The sequence below is a fragment of the Neolamprologus brichardi genome, chromosome 13, assembly GCF_056152115.1.
Source record: "Neolamprologus brichardi isolate AB-2024 chromosome 13, ASM5615211v1, whole genome shotgun sequence".
NCBI lineage: Eukaryota > Metazoa > Chordata > Actinopteri > Cichliformes > Cichlidae > Neolamprologus > Neolamprologus brichardi.
The window spans coordinates 33,197,301-33,215,356 of NC_142116.1; the positions used below are offsets into that span (position 1 = coordinate 33,197,301).

The 18,056-nt window shown below is 42.0% G+C and overlaps 1 protein-coding gene across 1 annotated transcript in view; it reads left to right on the forward strand.

The window, feature by feature from the left end:
• Nucleotides 1-18,056, forward strand: part of LOC118455873 (NACHT, LRR and PYD domains-containing protein 3-like) — a 240,091-nt gene that overhangs the window by 220,836 nt on the left and 1,199 nt on the right. The window contains exons 9-11 of the mRNA XM_087850468.1: nucleotides 722-895; nucleotides 6,248-6,412; nucleotides 17,880-17,926. Of these exons, the coding sequence (XP_087706594.1) occupies nucleotides 722-895; nucleotides 6,248-6,412; nucleotides 17,880-17,926 (386 nt within the window). The remainder of the gene's footprint in view (nucleotides 1-721; nucleotides 896-6,247; nucleotides 6,413-17,879; nucleotides 17,927-18,056) is intronic.

Consider the following 18,056-nt stretch of genomic DNA (forward strand, 5'->3'; position numbering starts at 1 on the left):
ACCTGGAACCGAACAGAGAAAAATGCACATCATCAGGAAAGATGAGGAGAAAAACGAACTCCCCCCAGGCTGAGCTCCAACAGGGAGATCAGTTTGAGAACAGAAAAAAATGACCTTAGCGCAGAACACATGAAAACTCTTAATAGGCCATAGAAACACATGACAAGCAACAGGGATGGGTAAAAGGTGAGAGACAGCCGGTGTAGACAGCGCATCCGGGCCTGCAGCATTTGCGCTGGTCCCCTCGACCCACCGTCTGCACCTGGAGGAGATAAGCATGTTTAGGATGGGAAGGAACAGTCTAAACACCGACTGTTATCAGGGTGAGATTTGTTATGTTCAGCTCCAGCCCTGAGACCACAGCTGGCACCGGTATGTTAGCCGCATGAAATGATGGTGGTTTTCTTTGGTGCGAACAACTGCATGTCAGTGTCACAGCTGATCTAACAGTCCGTCACTCGTCTCTCAATCTCCTGTTGGAGAGCCACGAGCTTCTCCGAGAGGTTATCAGTTTTGCGCTCAAAGAGCAAAGTCTGAGAACTCACGACCGCCATGAGCTTCTTCAAGATCTTATCCGTACTGCGTTCAATGAGCCCATTTTGAGAAGTCACGACCCGTCCCATTGTTTCAGTCACAGCGGGCAGCCTTGTGGGGTTTTGAACATCTGATTCTGCTTTCTTTAATTTTCAATTAATTAATTTGTTGGTTTGTTTTCTTCCAGACTGAGTGGGTGTAACCTCTCAGAGAGAAGCTGTGATGCTCTGTCCTCAGTTCTCAACTCCCAGTCCTCTAGTCTGAAAGAGCTGGACATGAGTAGCAATGACCTGAAGGATTCAGGCGTGAAGCTTCTGTCTGAAGGACTGAAGAGTCCACACTGTACACTGGAAACTCTCAGGTGAGATCAAGCATTTTTCTTTCATCAACTGACAGAATTAGCAAATTAATAATAAGGCAGTCCTCTAATAAGAGGAGAAGTGGAGGTGTTTTGAAGGGCAACATACTCTTATGTTAACAAGACAGGAAGTAGTTCCTGGGAACTGCTTCCTTTGTTAGTGCCTAAGTAGAAACATGATGGTGAAACAGTGATGAGTTTGCAGAGGTGAATCCACAGCACACAACACAACAATGCTGTTGCGTGCTGAAAGCAGACTTCTCACAGATTCTGAGACTGCAGGTTTCATCACAGTCCAACCAAAATTCACTATACCAGCAGTAAATGAACGTCCAAAACTAACTTCATGTTTAAAAAACAGATGATCAGGGGGATTTGTGTTTACATCTTTTTTGTGTAATCTGTTCACCTGCTGTTTCAGCTGTTTGGTGGTTGTTGAGGTGGTTTTGTGAACTTTTAGCTGAGATTCTGACATTTCTGTAGATACCACACATGTCTAATTACGTTGTATAGCATGAATGGCCATAACGAGGTTTTTAACAGTAAGAAAAGTTGTAAAACTTAAGAAAATATAGTTAAAAGTCCAAAACCTTCTACGTCTGGTCGCTTGTGGTAAGGAGCAGATCAAACGAGTAAAGAATTACGTTATAATTATAAATGGCTTCAACAGCACATTCAGGTCTGTGAGACTCATTCAGACACTGAGCCGTGGCTCTGTGCTATATGCACATATTTCTGCATCTCTGCCATTCAGACACACTTTATATATAGTTTATTTTATGTAGTATTCAATACTGAACTGTACATTTAGTCTTTTTAAATGCAGCAATTTTTATTCAGTGTTTTCATAAAAGCCTTATTTTTATCCATTTACTGCTATTAGGAAGAACACGTGAGGTTTTTTACCTGGACGAGTTTGAAACCTTTTGTCCTCCACAATGGAAAATGGGTGGAAATAAAAATGGGTCTCACTTTAGCCAGCTCCTAATTTTATCAGTTCTACTCTCAGCGTCTCCTGTATATCTCCTATATAAATTTTGCACTCAGCTTTGTGGTCTCCAATATCACTGAAATGCAGCCAGATGCTGCTCATTTTGCCTTTTCACTCTTTCCTGACACGCTTGCATTTCAATACAGCTCCCATTTCTCTGTGTACCTGGTCTCTACCACTACACTTGCTGTCTATGGGACATTTCCGTCTTCTTTCACTTAATGGTATGATCCCAGTCTGTCTCTTAAAGTGTTTGGCCACATGGTTTGCTCATCAGAATAAAATCTCAGCCGTGCTCACATTGATTATCAGCAAGCCTGAAAATTCATCAATATTTGACATATGAAATTATCTCAAGGGCTGGATTTGGCCCACGGGCCATATGTTTGACACCCCTGGTTTACACGGTTTGGTATTCAATGTACAAGTGAGTTAGCTCTCAGCTAACCAGCAGACAAGCTACCTGCTGGGACTGCGTCTTTCTAACAAGAGCGTCAGACACTCAGACTGGTTTTCTTTGTGGATGATGATGTGTTCTCACACTGATCCTTCATGCTGATGCTGCCATCCACCCACTGCTCCTGGATTCCTCATCATCATCTCCATCAGCCCTCACAATACTCCACCTTCATCAGCTTCATGTTCAGGAGCCTGGATGGACAGTAATTCTTTCCATGGGTTATGGTGGGACATTGAGAGCTGAAGTCAAACAGCAGTGAGAAATGAAAGACTGATTTCTATTTAGTCTTGTGATGTGCAGCTTTGTTCAGAGCATTAAGGCCCAGCAAAGATTACTGAGGTCATAGAGTCCCTGATGAAACCTGTGTGCTTATAGAAACTGAAACCAGATGAACCAGAATAGAAGGACATTAAAATGAAGTGTCAGCTACACAAAGGCAAAGCTATTCAGTTGTTGGTGTGAGTTATTTAAATGGAGGATGGAGTCAGACTTTAAGCTGCTGGACTCAGTCACTATATCCTGTTCTCCTCATAGAACCTGGATACACAGACTCACCTGTAACACAGTGACACACAGTGTGGGCTACACACACATTAGAAAGTGGATCAGTCACACTTGTGCAATCATTTGTTGTGCTGGGAAACCATGAACACTCACATTAATGGCTTTGTTACAGCAACATTCAATCATGAGTTCAAAAGTAGTGTATTGTGTACTTATTTTAATAGTACTGCAGTATGAGAAGTGCAGCATTCCGTGTGCAGAAACAGATCAGGTGCTTTCTAACAGCAGTGTTCCCTTTAACACAGCAGCAGTTCAAATATTTCTGTCAGTCTGAGCTGAAACATGAATCCAATCAAATATCAAATCAAAGTTCTTTGCCTCTGCCAGGACGTCAACATTTGATCTAGTTTTTTACAAAGTTCCCCTCAGCGTCCAGAGCCACCAACATACCTTTGATCAACAGCAAGTGAACATTTATAAATGTGTGTTTTCAGAACAGGAAGCAGCAGAACTATTGTTCTGTTATCAGGGAGCAGCACAAACGCTCATCAGCTCATTTACTGTGCAGGGACTTTGAGTGTGTGAAGTGTCTGTTTGTGCTGGATTTCCTTTGGAGAATCTCAGTCAGAAACAAGACAAAGAAAAACTCTTTCAATAGTCCAGGTTGAGTTGACAACATGAACTGCATTTATCTTCCTCTGACTTGACATGTTCTTCCTCCTCTGCACCGAGCCAGCTGCTGAGACTCACAAGCTCATTGACATTTTCTGATGATAAAGAAACTCTCTTCTTCTGTACAATATGAGCAGCAACAGAGAACAAGCTTTCACAGGTACAGATGTTGCAGCTGTGGCCAAGTACATGTGCTGCATGTTTGGAGCAGCACTCTAATGGACAGGCCTCTGTACTGATGGTGGGCTCTGCTCTGTATCCACCACACTGTTCTCAGCTGAGTCTTCCTCCTGTTCACAATCACACTCTGATGAAGCACCAACAGGGCCAACTTTTTCTCTGGTGGCTCGGATGTTGTTGCTTCCACAGGTTTCCCTCCAACAACCCTCTGTTCCTTCAGTAAGTTCAGTAAGATCTGGGTAAACACTTGAGCTCCTTGAATCTGGCTCCAGTGCAGCAGCAGTTTTCACATATACAATGTTGGCATTTTGCTTGTGTGTCTCCAGGTCTGTTCTGAATGTAGACTTGAATTTGACTACGTAGGTGGGGTCATCATCTGAGCTCTCCATCACCTGAGAGAGACGACAAAACACAGAATCACAGAGCATGAAACCAACGTTTCTCCTCCCAGAAGTTCAGTCACAGACCTGCAACAGAAACAAGAATCAAAGATTCAAATGACGCAGAGCATTCATTTACTTATATCCACAAACATGTCCTCTACATATTCATGCTGTATTTACACACACATACAGAGGCTGTTTGTCTCTCACACACAGACAGGACACTGGTAAATGGTAAATGGACTGATTCTTATATAGCGCTTTTCTACTCTCCCAGAGTACTCAAAGAACTCTATACAACACGCCACATTCACCCAGTCACACCCATTCTCACAAGCACTTTATCTATACTTAGTGCTATCTAACTACATTCACACACATTCATACTCCGATGGACGCATCGGAGAGCAACTTGGGGTTAGTATCTTGCCCAAGGATACTTGGCATGCAGACTGGAGGAGCCTGGGACCGAACCTCCAACCCTCCGATCAGTAGGTGACCTGCTCTACCTCCTGAGCTACAGCCACCCGAGAAATGCATCATGTTAAATATACCTGCAGGTTTCCAGCTGTGCACTTTGTCCCTGTTGTGGGGGCGACCGTGGCTCAGGGGGTTGGGAAGCATATCTGTAACCGGAAGGTCTCTGGTTCAATCCCCGGGCTCTCTGTTCTGGTCATTGTGTCCTTGGGCAAGACACTTCACCTACCACCTACTGGTGTTGGCCAGATGGGCCGATGCCACGATATGGCAGCCTCGCTTCTGTCAGTCTGCCCCAGGGCAGCTGTGGCTACAACCGTAGCTGCCTCCACCAGTGGGTGAATGTGAGAGTGAATGAATAATGGCATTGTAAAGTGTAAAGCTTTGGGTGCCTTGAAAAGCGCTATATAAATCCAATCCATTATTATTATTATTATTGTTAGCTGTGATTGCCATGGCAACCTTGGTGTTGTGCGCGATGCAGGGACGTGTTCAAAGGCTGACGTCTGGCAGCAGCATCATATTTGATGCACTATCTGTACTGAGTGTGCTGACTTTATTTCAAATGTCCCACTGCTGTGCAACATGAATCACATGTTCTGCACGTTTCTGTAACTCCCAGGTAACCATGGTTACCCAGCCACGCCCAGTAGTCTCCAGAGAGACCAACAGCTGGTTCATGTTGTAACACCGTGGCTTTCGTAGTCTCTCCTTTTTCTACAGCTCATGTGTTCTTCTTGTGATGGTGCGTCTTGAGGGAGGCTCATACATGCCGTCATTTGTTGATCCTAAGAACGTTCCTCAGACCGACTTCTTCAACAACAATAATCGGCCTGCAGTTTGTAGCTACTCACTTCACTGTGGCGTTTGTTAGCTTGTCTTTCTTTGGTTTATCTAGCCTCCTCCCACAAGCTGATCCAACGTAGTCTGCCCAAGCCTCCCACCTCTGTTTGTTTGAGTGATTTGTTTGCGGCCATCAACAGCGTGTAATGCATTTAAGTGATACTTCAGACTTGAAGTACTCCGACAATAAAAAACTCAACTTTGCTTAAAAATAACTTTAGTTGTATCAAAACTGCCCTCTGGAATAATTAGACTTTGGTGACAAACTGATGTGATCTCCATGTTTCCTTTGTTGGACTGTGGGCGAGTGTCAGAACTGAATGTACTGAGTAACATGTAGAGTTTAAATATGTGTCAGTTCCAGTTTTAGAGCTCTAAAGTGCAGCTATCATGTTAGGAATATGTTAGGAATAGACAGGAACACTGAGCACACTGAGGTCAAATCTTTATTTATCCAGTTCATCTGTAGGCTGAGCTCAGTCCGTCCATTTAGTGAAATAATGTTTAAAGGTCTCCTTGTTCTGTGAGCGTGCACAGATCTTGAAGCAGAAAGCCTGGGTTAACAGAGAAATGATCATCGCTGTGATGATGCTCATCATCTCTGACTGGGATTTGAGGTTTTGTCAAAGCAGCAAAGAAAGCCTGGCTATGTTGAACTGGGTGTGGAAGCAGCTCCCAGTTTGAGTTCAGGAGACAGACACCCTGTCTACTTTGAAGACCAGCTTCAAACTTTCCTTTTTGATAAAGCTTATAGTTCGAGCTGGATCAGGTGACCCTGAACCATCCCTTAGTTATGCTGCCATAGAGATGGATAACAGACGGATTATTGTTTTGTGTGTCTGCAGTCTGTCAGGCTGTCTGATCACAGAGGAAGGCTGTACTTCTCTGGCCTCAGCTCTGAGCTCCAACCCCTCCCGTCTGAGAGAGCTGGACCTGAGCTACAATCATCCAGGTGACTCAGGAATGAAGCCTCTGTTGGCTGGACTGAAGGATCCAGGTTGGACTCTCAGGTATGGAGAGAATGTCTGATAGAGGAGGAAGAGCTGGAAACATTTCCTGTGTCCTTCACTCACTTCCTGTTTGTTTCCTGCAGATGAGACATGAACAATCACACATGCAGGAATATTTTCAGGGACAGACACACTAGTCTAGCTGGATAGTACATGGATATTTATGTAGGGGATTTCCAAGGAGTCTGTTTGCAGGAACATTAATGATAACTGATAAGTCATGTTGAGAGTTTCATTAAAAGTAGACCTACAGTTAGGTCCATAAATATTTGGACCGAGACAACATTTTTTAACTTTAGATACACTTTATTAGGTCACAGGTGTACTGTACCTGAGATAGTGGTCACTGTGTACCTAATAAAGTGTCAGCCATGTGTATGTTTCCCATGCTGTATGTCCACAGTCACAGTGACAGTCAGTGACACTGACAGAAGGATGAAACAAGGCTGTGAATCATTTCAGTCTGTGTGTGTGACAAAGAGGCAGACAGGAGCAGCTAACATTTGGAAATGGAAGCTTACTGGAAACTCTACATTCACAGCTGAATTCACAATAGATTTGTTCTCAAGTGCACATTTAGCAGCTAATGCTAATACTGTTTTCCCTGTGCTTTCTACAACTTGAGCAGCTATTGCTAAGTAGGCCACTTTGCTCTGCTAAGGATTTGTCTGACCATAATGGAAACTCTGATAAGCTAATGCTGCTAAGCTAATGCTGTTTATGGGCCCTGTTAGAATCAATATTTAATTCTCATTCTGTTGTTAGAGAACAATATTAACGTTTCACATCATGATAACACAAGAGAAAACGGTATTAGCGTTAGCCACTGATGCTTATTCACCTCAAATTAGCTTTAGCTGCTAATGGGAGCCTACTTAGCATAAACCCTTAACATCGTTATAATGCAAGGGAAAAGAGTCACTTATGGCAGCCTATTTAGCATTAACGTCACATCATTATAACACAAGAGAAAAGGGTATTAGCATTAGCTACTAGTGCTTATTCACCTCAAATTACCTTTAGCTGCTAATGGCAGCCTACTTAGCATTAACTCCTCACTAATATAATGCTAATTTATATCAAATTAGCATTAGCTACTCATATTGTTATAAGGAAAGAGAAAACGATATTAGCATTAGCTGCTAATAATTATTCACCCCTAATTAGAATAAGCCGCTAAAAGCAGCTTACTTAGCATAAACTCCTCACTTTGTTGTTACCCAACGGAAAAGAGTATTAGTATTAGTAATTAGAGTTAGCCCCTAATGGCAGCCTACTTAGTATTGACTCCTGACATTGTTATAATGCAGGGGAAAAGAGTTACCAATATCGAATAATGCTAATTCACATCAAATTAGCATTAGTTAATAACGGTAGACTTTGTATCATTAGCTGCTGTCATTCTTACAAAGCAAACAGTATGAGCATTAGCTGTTAATCCTTTTCATCTAAAATTAGAATTAGCTACTAATGGCATATTGTTAAAAAGCAAGAAAAAACATTGTTAGCACAAGCGGATAATGCTAATTCACCTCAAATTAGTATTAGCTAATAACGGCACCTGCTTAGCATTAGCTGGCCACATTGTTATAAGGCAAGAAAATATGGTATTAGCATTAGCTCCCAATTTCTATTCACCTAAAATTAGCATTAGCCACTAATGGTAGCCTATTTAGCATAAACTTCTTAATGCTAAATGAAGTTAATTAATGTTAAATAGGCTTGACTGAAATGAAAGTAATGTTAGCATTAGCTGCTGATATTGTTAAAAGGTAAGATAAAACATTGCTAGCAGCAGCAGATAATGCTAACACACATAGTAATTAGCATTATCTAATAATGGCAGCCTTCTTAGCATTAGCTGCTTATATTGTCATAATGCAAGGGAAAAGAGTTGGCAGAAACATTGTTAGCATTAGTGGATAATACTAATTCACCTAAATTAGCATTAGCTAATGATGGCTACGTACCTAGCATTAGCTACTGATATTGATTTAAAGCAAGAAAATATGGTATTAGCATTAGCTTTTAATGCTTTTTCATCTAAAATTAGAATTAGCCACTAATGGTGTCCTATTTAGCATTAACTCTTCACATCGCAGGGGAAAAGTTAAAATTGAATAAAAAAGTGTTCACATTAGCTACTCATATTGTTAAAAAGTAAGAAAAAACATTGTTAGCATAAGGGGATAATGCTAATTCACCTCAAATTAGTATTAGATAATAACGGCAACCTACTAAGTATTAGCTGGTCAAATTGTTATAAAGCAAGATAATATGGTATTAGCATTAGCTGCCAATTCCTCTTCACCTAAAATTAGCATTAGCCACTAATGGCAGTCTACTTAGTATTAACTCCTCACTAATATAATGCTAATTCACATCAAATTAGCATTAGCTGCTAGCATTAGCCTACCTAGCACTAGCTGCAAACATTGTTAAAAGGGAAGGGAAAAGTGTTAGCATTACCCGATAATGCTAAACTCGCATCAAATTAGCATTAGCTAATAACAGTAGCCTTCTTAGCATTAGCTGCTCACATTGTTATAATGCAAGGGAAAAGAGTTAGCATTAGCGGAGGATGCTAATTCACGTCAAATTAGAAAATATGGTATTAGCATTAGCTGCTAATGGTTATTCACCTAAAATTAGAATTGGCCATTATTGGCGTCCTATTTAGCATTAACTCTTCACATCGCAGGGGAAAAGTTAAAATTGAATGAAAAATAGTGTTCACATTTGCTACTCATAGCTAAGCGGATAATGCTATTTTACCTCAAATTAGTATTAGCTTATAACGGCAACCTACTTAGCATTAGCTGGTCACATTGTTATAAAGCAAGAAAATATGGTATTAGCATTAGCTGCCAATTCCTATTCACCTAAAATTAGCATTACCTGCTAATGGCAGTCTACTTAGCATTAACTCCTCACTAATGTAATGCTAATTCACATCAAATTATTTTAGCTTTAGCATTAGCTGCTAGCATCAGCCTACCTAGCACTAGCTGCTCACATTGTTAAAAGGGAAGAGAAAATGATATTAGCATTAGCTCGTAATAATTATTCACCCCTAATTAGAATTAGCCGCTAATGGCAGCATACTTAGCATTAACTCCTCACATCGTTATAATGCAAATGAGGCTAACTTGCATTAAATTAGACTGCTGTTATTAGCTAATGCTATTTAGAAGTAGCTGCTCACATTGTTATAAAGCAAAGGAAAACGATATGAGCATTAGGTTCTAATGCGTATTTGCCTTAAATTAGACGTAGGTGCTAATGGCGGCCTACTTAGCATTAGCAGCTCAGATGTTGTAATGCTAGGAAAAAGAGTGTTAGCATTAGCTACTCACATTGTTAAAAAGTAAGTGTTAGCATTAGTACATAATGCTAATTCACATCAAATTAGCATTAGTTAATAACGGCAGCCTATTTAGCATTAGCAGATAATGTTGACCTTGGCCCACTGGAAAAGTTAAGAACTAAAGATTTAAGAGTGTTTCTCGAAGCTTTTTCATTTGAGAAACAAATGAATTCTGTTATTAAAACCAGCTGTAAGGTTTATATTGTTGATTGTCCTTTATGCTTAGAAATATTTACTCATATATGCTTAGAGTTGTATAATTGATTGCATGATGATAGAGGTTAGATCCTTAGTAGTCTGTAAAGACTCTGTGTGCCTTCCAGAGTGCTCTGGCATGCACACACCACTTGGGGCCATGAGAGAGGTCGTACCCTCTCTTACTGATTTATGATGTAGGACAGGGGTCTCAAACTCAATTTAGCTGGGGGCCGCTGCAGGCAGAGTCTGGGTGAGGCTGGGCCGGGTTTTCCACAAGAAAGGCATGGTTAAAAAATTCCAATCTTCTCAAATCTCTTTATTTTTATTTTTTAACACAAAATATGAAAAATAAATAAACAAATTAAGAAGTAATAAGAAAGTAAATCAATCTGTAATACATAAATAAAATAATAACAAGATATTTTTAGTCAGTGAACTTATGTGGTTTTTTCAGTCTTCTATATCTGCAGTATTTAGATTGAAATGTCTGTATTAACAGTTCTATAACCTTCTTCTGAACATGAATGGAACACTGTAGAAAATGAACTGTTCTTCTGAACATGGCTTCTCTTGCCTACTCCTTGCTGCTAGAGACCTGGCAGCGTTTCCTCTCGCATAGCCGAGCCAGATTTGGCCTGAGGGAGGAAGCAGTTGCGACCCTCAGTATGTCTTGAAGATGAACATCCGTAAGTCTGGACCTGTACTTGGACTTATTGAAGTTCAAAGTGGAGAAGAGCTTTTCGCACAAGTATGTGCTACCAAAAAGGCACATGGTCCGCTTGAACATTCGGGAAAGCCGAGGGAAACTAGGGCTCAATTCTCTCAAAAATTGTCCAAGCTTGTCTGCTTTTCCACTCACCTCCCTGAACTTTGCTTTGAGTTCAGAGTTGCACTGCAGCTCAATGAGCTCCATTTGAAGCACAGAAGGGGCATCTTGCACATCAAAGGAGAAGGGGTCAGCAAAAATTTGAAAGGTGGCTCTGTGTGTCTTGAAGTCAGCAAATCTGTGATCAAATTCCTCCTGTAGCCTCAAAATGACATCAACATACTTGTCAGCACTGAATGGTGTGCCTGCATCCACGAGTGCCTTGCATGCTGGGAAATGGCAAAGGTTTGTCTGAGAGAGCTGAGCTTTCCAGAGCGCAAGTTTTGTGGAGAATGCTCTCACGTTGTCATAGGCAGCACTGACAAGTTGCCCCTGGCCTTGTAACGTCTTGTTCAGTACATTAAGCTCATGTGTTATATCAACAAGAAAAGCTAAGTCCATGAGCCATTTGGGATCAGTTAGCACAGGAACACTAACTCCATCCTTCTCCACGAAGGCTTCACTTCTGCTCTCAACTCAAAAAGTCTCTTTAATACATTTCCCCTGCTGAGCCAACGTACCTCAGTGAAGTCGAGCACATCCCCATATTCTGACTCCATTTCCTCTAAAAAAGCACAGAACCTTCGGTGCTTTAAGCCCCTGGATCTGATTTGGTTGATGCATTTCACAACAATAGACATCACATTGTCAAACTTCAGGCATTTGCTGCAAAGGACCTGCTGATGGATAATGCAGTGCAGAGCAATGGCCTCCTCCACGCCTTCCTCTTCCAGTTTTTTTTGAACAAGTGCCACCAGTCCATTTTTCCTCCCTGTCATTGATGGCGCTCCATCTGTTGTTATTCCAACAAACCTCTTCCATGGCAAACCAACATTCTCAATGGCATCACACAGCTTGTAAATATCTGCTGAGCGGTGGTCTGGCCATGCATTGGAATTACTGTGAGCAGCTCCTCCATCACTTCAAAACTGTCATCAACACCACGGACATACATTGGGAGCTGGGCAGTGTCGGTGATGTCTGTGGTCTCATCAAGAGCGACTGAGTATACACTGAAACATTTGGCTTTCTCACACAGTTGGTCATAAATGTCACTTGACAGGTCAGAAATGCGATCTGCTGCGGTGTTGGCAGAAAGGCTGATGTTGCTAAACTGACCTTTCTTTCCCGGACAGACTATATTTGCAGCCTGCAATATGCACTTTTAGACAAATTCACCTTCTGTGAATGGCTTCCCTGCTTTAGCAATCATCTCACTAACCACGTGGCTTCGACTGCTGCATTATTCTCTTTGGATGCTTTCTTGAAGAAATCTTGCTGCCTCAGTAGATCTGTTTTAAGACTGGCAACCCGGTTTGCGCTCTCATCTCCCTGGTATGTTGCATCCACCTCAGCATGTCTAGTTGTGTAATGACGTTTCAAATTGTATTCCTTGTGCAGCGCAACTTTCTCTGTGCAAATAAGACAGGTCGGGGTGCCCCTGTGCTCAACAAAGAAATATTGCATTTCCCACTTTTTCTGAAATTGTCGGTGCTCATCACCAACCTTTCTCTTCACCGCAGGCTTTGAAAAAGACATGTTTGGGGCTATGTAACATTTATAATTCTACTTGGTGTCACTGTCGCATTGAAGTTTCAATCAAGCGTTTAGCTGACGGACGGGGAACGTCTCAACGCGTAGAGAACGTCATTTCTGCTTCTTTTTCTTGCAACCGTAGCACGGCGATCGGCAGATAAAAAGCCGGTAGCAGTCTCCTTTGTTTTTATACTCGATGTTCATGTCTTTCATGATGACACGAACACCGTGGCGTTTGAAGATGGTACAAAGTACAGGGATAGCGAGCGCAAAAAAGGCGACTGCTCACGGCGCCGGGCTGTTGTTACAGGAGAAAGAAGCAGAAATGACACCGTGACATGTAACAAATAACATCACCTGTTTCTGATGTTAGTTGTTTTGACTGCTTTTAATAGTTTAATAGTTTAATAGTTTAATAGTTTAATTATTTATATAGCACATTTAATTACAACAAGAGCGTTGACCAAAGTGCTGTACAAGAATACAACATACATAATAAAATAACTGTACAAGAATACAACATACCTAATAAAACAACTTAGAGTATTAAAAGCAAACACCAAATATGAATTAACAAATAACTCTCATGCTGTATTAAAAGCCAGTAAATAAAAATGCGTTTTAAGATAAGATTTAAAAAGATTGACAGTGGGAGCCTGTCTGATGTATAGGGGTAAATTATTCCACAGCTTAGGCGCTACGACTGCAAATGCTCGATCACCTCTATGAACCAGCCTCGACCTTGGCACAGCTAAGAGCAAAAGATCACTTGATCTAAGAGATCTAAGGGGGGTATAAGTCTGCAGGAGTTCAGATAAATACCCGGGAGCCTGTCCATTCAGGGCTTTGTAGGTCAACAATAAAATTTTAAAATTAATTCTGAAGCGGACAGGGAGCCAATGAAGGGAGGTAAGTACCGGGGAAATGTGTTCGCATCTTTTAGTACGTGTCAGAAGACGAGCTGCAGCATTCTGGACCAACTGCAGCCTTGCCAGGCAGGTCTGGCTAACTCCAGCATATAAGGAGTTACAGTAGTCCAGCTGGGATATAATGAAAGCATGAATCGCTCGTTCAAAGTTTTTAAAAGATAAAAGTGATCTCACCTTAGATAAAAGCCTCAGTTTGAAGAAGGACCGCTGTACGACTGAGCTAATTTGTTTTTCAAAGGTGAAATTGTTGTCAAATATAACCCCAAATTTTTGGCATGTGATTTGACAAAAGGCTCAAGACTGTGCAGGTTAAAATTAGAAGTGTTGGGATTGCCGCTTGGTCCAAAAATTATCACTTCGGTTTTGTTCTCATTGAAGTTAAGGAAATTAGAGGCCATCCAGGACTTAACTTCATCGAGACACTGAAGTAAAGGATCTAGTGAGGCAGAACTATTTCCCTTCAGCTGAAGATAGATCTGAGTATCATCGGCATATGAATGAAAACAAATGTTATATTTTCTAAAGATTAGACCTAGAGGAAGCATATAAATGGAGAACAATATTGGCCCCACTATTGATCCCTGGGGAACACCACAAGTAAGGGGAGCTGAGGAAGAGATAAAATCGCCAAAGCTCACAGAGAAGGTCCTGTCAGACAGGTATGACCTGAACCACTCTAATGAGGCGCCCTTTACGCCACAATGCTCCAACAGTGAGATTAAAACGCTGTGGTCAACAGTATCAAAGGCAGCGGTCAGATCTAACAGCAGAAGCACAGCTGAGTCACCTGAGTCAGTGGCTAATAAAAGATCATTAAGAACTTTTAAAAGTGCAGTTTCTGTGCTATGAAGAGTTTTAAAACCAGACTGAAACCTCTCAAGAACATTGTGTCCATTTACAAAAGATTGCAGCTGAACAAATACAATCTTTTCCAAAATTTTCGACAGGAAGGGGAGCTTTGAAATAGGCCTGAAGTTAGTGAGGACGGAGGAGTCAAGATTAGGTTTTTTGAGTACAGGCTGAACAACAGCATGTTTAAAACAGGCTGGCACAACACCTGAGCCAAGGCTGCTATTAAAAATAGCTAAAATGTCAGATCTGACAACCTTAAAAATCTTTTTTAGAAAATGTGTTGGAATAATGTCATTTGGACACGATGATGTCTTTGTGCCATAACATACTTCCTCCACCTGATCAAGACACACAGGCTCAAACTGATCAAAAACAGCAGAGCAGGTGAATATTTTAGACGGGTCATGTGAAGGCAGGGCGATCATAGATCGAAGCTGTTTTATCTTATTGATAAAAAACTGCAAGAACCTTTCACAGGTGTCTGAGGAACTATTAATACAAGAAGCTGGAGAAATATTCAGGGCAGAGTCAATAATTGAAAAAAGAACCCGAGAATTATTGGAGCTATTCTCAATAACATTAGAAAGAAACTTTTCTGCTTTAACAATGTCCTGATACCTGTACAGACTGTCTCAACATGAGAAAGGACACCTGCAGCCCATCTTTTTTCCACTTACGTTCAGCCTTCCTGCACTCTCGTCTGGCTGAACGAGTGGCCTTATTTATCCATGGGTCTGGTCGTGGTTTCGAGCTTATAGTTTTAAAAGGAGCGACCTCATCAAGGATAGTTTTACATATATCATAAAAATTAACTGTCATTTCCTCGGTACCAAAGCCAAGGGGAGATCTTATAACTTTTTTAAAAGCAACAGAAAATTGTTCTGTTGTAGATTGGTTAAAGACACGACAACGACGTGTAGAAATAAGAGGTGTAAAATGGCGGAGAGATAAAAGTATGTCAAACACAACAGGACAGTGATCAGAAAAAACAGCATCACATATTTCCATGTTTAGGACCGGTAACCCTAGAGACAGCACAAGATCCAATGTATGACCCTGTTTCTGGGTTGGCCCAGACACAAGTTGAGCAAGACTGAAGGAGTCTATCAAACTTAAAAAGTCTCTGGCCAGCGAATTGGAGGGCCAACACACATGAATATTAAAATCTCCAACGATTAAGATTTGATCGTAGCTTGGCACAGTTCCAGCTAAGAAGTTTGAAAAGTCTTAAAATCCTTGTGATATTTTGGAGGTCTGTATACAGCTGCAACGAGTGTCGGGCGGGGATGCCCCAGTTCAAACGCCAGAAGTTCAAAACTAGAATACGAGTCAGTTAAGAGTTGTTTGCAAGAGAGCTTCTTCCTGAAAACAGCTGCTACTCCACCACCACGCCCAGTCATCCTCGGCACATTAAGATACTCACAGTCATGCGGTAAAAGTTCAGTAAAACAACTGGACTCACCGACTCTCTGCCAAGTTTCCATTAAAAGCATTAGATCCAGTTCCCGATCGGTAAAGAAGTCCTTAAGAATAAACGTTTTGTTTGCTAGCGATCGAGCATTAACAAGACTTAATCTCAGTGGTACAGGTGGCTCAGCGGCCGATGTGGGTGCCCGACCTATCGGCCGTAGGTTCTGAGGGTTTACTCCACCTGAGCGAAGACGGGGGGGACGCTGGCGTGGGGTTATTGTCGTAAGCCCGACAACAGGTGTCAGGCAAGTGTAAGCCATGTCCAGAGAGTGCCAGTAGTTGACGCGGTCACATCCAGTCGGGATAGGGTGAGGTATTTTTCGAAATCGTGTCCAGGTAGCCTTCATTCTCACCAATAAGCCACTGCGTTTCCCACAGCGTCTACGGCGCCCTCTCAGTTGAGGTAGCGCCGGAACGCAACGGAGACAAGCTGGAACTCCGGACAGGGGCGGTGGGAGAAGGTTCCTTGATATCCACGATTGCAATAAAGAGTTTTTAACTGAGAGGATCTTAAAGCTAGCAGCATTTGGTGATCATAAACAAGTAGAGAGTTAGCATGTTTTAAAACAAAGTAAAAATAAAACACTAGTACAAACACAATCAGACGGCAAGCCGTACACACTGGCGCCATCTTGAAAAAGCTCCAAATACAAACGTTTACATTATATTGAAATATATGTAATGTTCATGTATGCTGCAATGCAAACGGAGTGATGCAAATAAAAAGCATCGACCCACAAATTACGGTGCGACCCTATAATTAGTCCGGGTTACCGGGGACTGTTATTGCCGATGAACAGGTGTCGCTATGTGACTGCAGACTAAATTGGGCTGCATTGAGTTCATTACTTTTCTTTTATCCCGCCGCCTACGCATCACTTTGAGAGTTAATATGAGATCTCTCTCTGTGAAAAAATAACTAAAAATCCCACTGACGTGTGTATAAATCTATATACGTATAATGTCCCGCTGGGCAGCAACTTAAAAACCAACTTTTTTTGAAGTGTTGTGAACGCAGCGCGCTGGGGTGAATGTCCGCGTTTGCCCAATAGAAAGGAGGAAGCCAGCCAGGCACAGAAAAGAAAGAAACACTCCAGGGCAACGCTGCTGTAACTTTTACTCATTGAGAAATGTTTCCCTGCTTGCATCAAGCCCGGCTGGTGTCCCCTGAGATCCATATCCCACCCTGATTGGTGGGTTAATTCAGCTCCGCACACAACACTGTAAAGTGTCATACATTATCAAACTAACATTAAATTTTCATATTAAGGTGGGGGCCAAAAACGATCGTCCTGCGGGCCGCAATTGGCCGGCGGGCCGCGAGTTTGAGACCCCTGGTGTAGGAGGACACCTACTCTGTGTCTGGTTAAGTGTAAGAGCCCTTTGTTAGGGGGACCACTGGACTCTTAGCACCAGCTTTGGGGTCACGGGGTCACATCTGGAATACACACACACACACACACACACACACACACACACACACACACACATACCTACACTATGCACAGACTGGTACTCTTTGTTCATACCTGTGTAAGACGTCACATGTTAATGAACTTATGCATATTCATGTAACCTCAATAAAGAGCAGTGTTACGAGGGAGCAGACGAGAGCGACTGAGGTCAAGTGAAGGAACGGCGCTGTCACAGTTCTCTCCCTCATGAATTGTCTGGTTCCAGCGGTGGGTCTGTGCTAGACGACCCATCACCAGCTTTTTCCAGCTTTTTCCACTGGTTACCAGTACGTGGTAGAATCCACTTCCAGATCTTGTTGTTTGTCTTTAAATCTCTGAATGGATTGGCTCCATCTTATCTCTCTTTAACAAAATAATCCAAGTCGAGCCCTCAGGTCTGCAGATAAGTAGCTTCTGACCAGAACTAGACGTAAAAACAGAGGTGAGCTTTATCGATCGCTGCAGCCAAACTCTGGAACAGTCGCCCTTCACATCAGGTCGTCACCAACACTCGACATTTTTAAAACCCGGTTGGAAACACATTTGTACTCTGTAGCTTTCAATTCTGACGAGTCTTTATAGTAATTACTGTGTATGTTTCCTATTTTCTCTCTACTCTGTGCAGCACTTTGGCTCAACCTGTTTTTAAATGTGCTGATAAATAAATGTAGATTTCTTTGAATAAAACAGTGGAGCCGAGCTTTGAGCTCAGTGTGTAACAGTGTGTGTATGAGAGCCATGTAATGTCCATGTGTGCATGCTGACTGTGCTGCTCTGACCCCCCTCCTCCTTTCAGGGTGGAGCCTGCTGGAGTCCGATGGTTGACACCAGGTCTGAGGAAGTGTAAGTGTGTTTTTAATGGGATTCATGAAAACAAAGCAGCACACATTCAACCATCTTCATCATGTCAGGAGTCATCATCAAAGTGTCAATCAATGAACAGATGATGGATCAATAACTGCAGCTGGATTGT